The sequence below is a fragment of the Aristolochia californica genome, unplaced genomic scaffold (assembly GCF_029961685.1).
Source record: "Aristolochia californica isolate CCGP_79_NKW_82.1479 unplaced genomic scaffold, dmAriCali1.0.hap1 SCAF_8, whole genome shotgun sequence".
Classification (NCBI taxonomy): domain Eukaryota; kingdom Viridiplantae; phylum Streptophyta; class Magnoliopsida; order Piperales; family Aristolochiaceae; genus Aristolochia; species Aristolochia californica.
Genome location: NW_027182279.1, coordinates 2262756 through 2268397, shown reverse-complemented (window position 1 = coordinate 2268397; position 5642 = coordinate 2262756). Strand labels below are relative to the sequence as shown.

The window sequence follows — 5642 nt, the reverse complement described above, 5'->3', positions numbered from 1 at the left end:
GCAGAAAACTTCAGCTTCTGAGGTATTTTATGCTCTTAAGAACTAGACTTTATATAGAGAAATATATATAAAATGAAATATCTGTAAGTCTATTCTTTTACCTATGCAAACAATTTTTTATATGAGTTATCTACAAAGAGAAATCCATATTTGAAGCAGCAAAGGTCAGATTGCAAAAGAAGTTCGAGCAGCAGCAAAAAACTTCAACATCTGAGGTATTTTATGCTATCAAGAAAGAGACTTTATATGGAGAATTACACATAAAAAGAAATATATGTAAGTATTTTTTCTTACCTATTCAACCAATTCTCGGTATGATTTTTTTATAAGGAGATATTGATCTTGGAAGAGTCAATGGTCATGCTAAAAAAAAAAAGAAACAATACTTCGTTCAGCCAGATGACAAAGATCGAAATCTATCAAATTATTTATCATATGATAATTATATTTTATGAAGAGAAGTTATACTTGGATGAAAGGTATTTAAGTCTAGTTTCAGAAGGAGAAAAGTTCATGTCATTTTGTTCTATATTTAAAGATATATTCGCATTGGAAGCATCGAAGGTCATGCTGGTATTCTGTTGCATTGAAAAATCCTAATTTAAACCGATTGTTTTGTGTCACTATTTGAGTTGCTATATGAGGAAAATATCTCACTTATCCCTAGTTTAAGGGCTTATTACTACACCTCTGTTATTTGGGATTATTGCTACATCTATGGTATTTGGTTCAAGCTGTGATCACTACCATTACCTCCCAGTTTGAGGGGGAGAAGTATAAGAAGTACAAGAAAGATGTACTTTATTCCATATGTTGTCGATAAGTTTATGTGGCCAAAATATTCAAGGAAGGGGGAACATAAAAGATGAAGCTTATGCATCTAAAAAAAATATTTATATCGGATTATGATTATTTCATGGGTCCTTCTACAAGGTTTATTATTTTGATTCGTGTTATATGTGTCGGAAGATGGTCGTGATACATTACAGCTGTTGCTATTATGTCTCTTTGGATAAGACATTATTATTGAAGAAGAGGTGGCCTCATTACCTTTTCTCATACCATAATTTATTTGACTCTAAAAAATATCACGGTTGGGATGCTATGAGAGTCGGTGCTCGAATTGGGACACCATGATAAATTTAATTCTAAAAAATATCACGGTTGGGATACCATAAGAGTCGATGTCTAAATTGGGACCCACTATGATTAGTACGAGCTGTCATCTTTATCACATAAGTTGAAAAATCAAGGACTCACAAATGCATCTTTATCTTATGGTCATGTCCTAGAAGAGTTCTAGTTTGAGTTATGTTTGTATTTTATCTATATTGAGTTATTTAATTATGCTATGACTTATCTTTAAGCGTTAGAGTTTGGGTGTAATTGGGACAAAGGTAGAACTTTATTGTAATTGGACTCTACTACCTTCCTCTATTATAAATAGAGGTTCATGAATTCTGATTATAATAAGTTAATGAAATCAATGAATTATTTCTCTTTTCCATAAATTCAACAGTTTATTTGCTAGATTGGTTTGTTTGTTTCGTCATGAAATGTTAAATTAACTCAACTTAGATTTTGTAAATTAAAAACATCATAATGTTGAGAAATTAAGACCTGATTAATTTTTACCATATTAGCTTAAGTTAAAATTAAGTGTGAGTAAAAGGCATGGGACGCGTTCGGTTCGGGTTTTTAAAAACCGATCCCGACCTTGTAAACTTAACCTAGAATTGTGAAAACCGTCACAAGTTTAGAATCCAACCCTATTCATATTCTAAAAGTATGTGATGGTTTTTCTTAAGGATGAGTTTCATCTGAAGACAAGTCCAATGGTGGTTCATAGAGAGATGATAAAAATAATAAAAATAATCAATTCAGTCAATCTTTTTTTTTTAAGCTTTTTAATTTTTATAATATATTTTTAATAATATTTTAATTAATCCTAACTCAGAGCAATAGTTAAAACATAAATTTGATGTCTATTTGATGATTTTTTGCTTAAAATAAATCTATATAAATATACTAAAATAATGTTATTATATAAAAAAATTATCTAAATAAAATTCCCTTGAAAAAATTCGGTTTTTAATATTAAAATTATATTAATTAATTAAAATTCTGTTTTTGAAAGCTATAATTTTTTTATTTATAAAGTAATCCCTTTAGGTTTTAAGTGAGACGGAGATGGTGGACTAGGAGGACACTTCTAGTGGGCCCGGAACCGGCAGATGTGATCTTATTATTCCAACCGTACGATCTTGAAACGTAGAGATGGAGATCAGATGCCGCGGATAAGCCGTATGCCATAAGCGAGTTTCCTTTTCCAAATTCCGATCCACGTAGTATTTCTAAATTTAAAGATTCCCGTTTTTATTATGCTTTCTTTCTCAACGAGGCGAAACGCCTATAAAAAGTCACCCCTAGGGCTCCCCTCCCATCAAATATCAGCGCTCACGCTCTCAATCCAGATCTCTCCGTCGTTTCTGCTTCCCCTTTTCGTTTCATCGCTCACCGGAGATGTCGTCAAAGAAGGTGATTTTGAAGAGCTCCGACGGCGAGGTCTTCGAGGTAGATGAGGCGGTCGCCGTGGAGTCTCAGACCATCAAGCATATGATCGAGGACAACTGCGCGGATAACGGGATTCCGCTCCCGAACGTAGCCAGCAAGATCTTGTCCAAGGTGATCGAGTATTGCAAGAAGCATGTCGATATGCAGAAGCAAATCGAGGACAATAAGGCCGTTGACGATGAGCTTAAGAATTGGGATGCCGACTTTGTGAAAGTCGATCAGGCGACCTTGTTTGATCTTATTCTAGTAAGATCCTTGACCCCTTCTTCTTGTTTTTTTGGTTTTAAGGTTTTCTTTTTATGGGTTGCTTTTGATGTTGTTTTCTTTGTGTTGGTTACGATGCGGAGGTTTTTTTTTATGGCTATTGGTTGTTCTGGTTGGGTGCTTGTGTCTGTGAGGGATGCGACCGCTGGTTTGGTTGATTGTGTACTGGATGATTTATTGATGTTGTTGTAGTTGGGGGGGTGATATTAGGGTTTGGAGGTGGCTTGTTAATGGTGATGTTACTTGTTTAGGGTTTAATTGCTTGTGTGTTGTTGGATTTTGATTTTGTGCTTTGACCATACACTGTTTCATTGTTCTGTTTTATTACTTTTAATTGATTTAAATACATTGACTGAGATCTTTGTATAATTTGTTCCTGCTTTTGTGAATTTGGTACGATATTTCGTTTGCTGGATGTTTTGAAAGAATACTAGGTTTAAGTTGAACTCAACTCCTGCAGGTCATCGTTATAGTTCTGGAGAAGTTTTCTGCTCATCTGTTTGTTAGTTTTATACTTCAAGATGAACTTCACTTGCATGTAGTATTGCTTGTGATGTTGTTATATTGTCCTGATTATGTCTATCTGGAATTTATGATTATGCTTTTCATGATAGATCTTATTTTGTATGTCTGTATCTCCATGCATATCCCATTGTTGGGTGAGTTAATGTCATCCCAATCAATTTTTCTTCTTCTTTTTCTTAAGTTTCAATCTGCCTTGTTAACTAATAATTGTTTAAAGTCTCGTTATTTATGTCTCTGATCCCATACAGATTTTTTGCTTGACATGTTTTCTCTCTCTTGGAATTTGATAATTAATGAGGCTTTGATGGATTTGATAAGATGTGTCTTTCGGACCAAAGAACCGAGGTTATTTGTTGGTTAGTTCTTTAATACAACGTTTTATGACGGCAAGTGAATTGATTATGCCTGTGCCCTAACTTCAAGTCTTGGTTTTGTTGTATGAGTGTGATTCGATTCATGTAAGCACGTGATGCGTGCATTATGAGGGAACATAAGAGTCACTTGTGACCCAAGGTTATTTGTCGGTTAGTTCTTTAATACAATGTTTTATGACGGCAAGTGAATTGATTATGCATGTGCTCTAACTTCAGGCTTGGTTTTGTTGTATTAGTGTGATTCGATTCATGTAAGCACGTGATGCGTGCATTATGAGGGAACATAAGAGTCACTTGTGACCCGAGGTTATTTGTCGGTTAGTTCTTTAATATAATGTTTTACTCATTATGCATGATTGGTAATTTATTCACAATGAGATGCTTACCTTCATAGCGCATACAACTGAATAGGTAAGTTGTGCAGCTGTTGGAATGCACAATTGATCTATGTAGGTTAGGTGTGGACTTCCCATCATTTAGATGTGAAATTTATATTTGACAAGTTCATGTTTATTCGATAATAAGATGTACAGCTAATATAAGAAATTCTAGTACTACATATTACCTGTTAATTCTTTTACACCTATTGCGCACACACGTGAAAGCACATTATAAGATAAATATTGAGAACCTACTGACCATGCTCTAGTGTTTTCTTATGATAGTGGGAAGTGATATTTTTCTGCTCTCTTCTCCTTGTGGAACTACTAAGGAAGTAATTACCATGATTAAATGTTCTCATTATATGTGCATATCTCTTACATCACACTTGTTTGGAGGAAAAATTTTCAATTGTTGAGGCACTAAGTAATCATTGTATTTTCTGTTGTTGTTGTTGTTTTTTTTTTTTTTTTTGGTGGAAATGTAGGCTGCCAACTATTTGAACATCAAGAGTTTGCTGGATTTGACATGTCAGACAGTGGCAGACATGATCAAAGGGAAGACCCCAGAGGAGATCCGCAAGACGTTCAACATCAAGAATGACTTCACTCCTGAGGAAGAGGAAGAGGTCAGACGGGAGAATCAGTGGGCTTTTGAGTAATTTGATAGGGGGCGTCAGCAGTGTTTTAATCGTTTAAAAGTAGTAGTTTCCTTAAGAAGAAGTGTATATAAGGGGGGGGCTGGTTACAGGTCTGCATGCTTTGTTCTTAGGGGTTTGACAATTCTTACTCCTCTCTATTTTGTGTACCAACCTCATTTTGGCACCGCATACTTTCACTCCTTCTGTTGACAGTTTCTGGGTCCCTTTTAGTTTTAGTTAAGTTACATCTCTCTCCCTCTCTCTCTCTTTCTATATATTTTAATATAATGAATGGTTGATTGATTATGATTTCTGTATTTCGTGTGATATAGCAGCTCTTTTTATCTCTACTCTCCACCACCAGAATGGTGATGCTGGAATTTTATTGTAGCATGATATGCCTGATGTGTTGTGGATTCAAGTTCCAAATGCTTTTGTTGTATTCATGTATCTTTACTCTTATGCAGGGGTTTTATGTGGGTTAAAATTACAGAGTGCAAGAGATGAGATGCAAGTCATTCAAATTAATAAAAAAAAGCTCACTAGGAGTTGATTATTAAGCTTATATAGAATGAATTTAAAAAATATATATTATACAATAGTAATAACATTTCCATCACATAGATGTTATCATGTAATATTATCATCTTTCTATTGCTAGGGTGGGGGAGCAATGTTCTCATAAGGGTGACAATTCTACATGATTATCCATTCTATCCTTCTACAGGTCCGTCCAACAATGGATATGGAACAAAAGTCTTTACCATTGTTAGCATTTACCTGTTTACTTGTTTGCTCGTAATTAAATGAATTATTTCATACCCAGTTACCCAATTTTGCACGAATACATAAAGACAAAAAATTGTAAAGCGTAAGAAAGAAAA

At 34.4% G+C, this 5642-nt stretch overlaps 1 protein-coding gene across 1 annotated transcript; it reads left to right on the top strand.

Moving 5' to 3' along the window:
• The first annotated feature begins 2402 nt into the window (after nucleotides 1–2402).
• On the top strand, nucleotides 2403–5064 carry LOC137938742 (SKP1-like protein 1A). The gene is made up of 2 exons (XM_068783765.1): nucleotides 2403–2820; nucleotides 4606–5064. The coding sequence occupies exons 1-2, from the start codon at nucleotides 2524–2526 to the stop codon at nucleotides 4777–4779; spliced, it is 471 nt and encodes a 156-aa protein (XP_068639866.1). The 5' UTR covers nucleotides 2403–2523; the 3' UTR covers nucleotides 4780–5064.
• The last annotated feature ends 578 nt before the right edge of the window (nucleotides 5065–5642 follow it).

Excerpts from the sequence above, each read along its gene's own strand:
- LOC137938742 (XM_068783765.1), top strand. The coding sequence starts at position 2,524 with ATGTCGTCAAAGAAGGTGATTTTGAAGAGCTCCGACGGCGAGGTCTTC. Across the intron at positions 2,821-4,605 it reads CCTTGTTTGATCTTATTCTA|GCTGCCAACTATTTGAACAT; the intron begins GTAAGATCCTTG and ends GTGGAAATGTAG.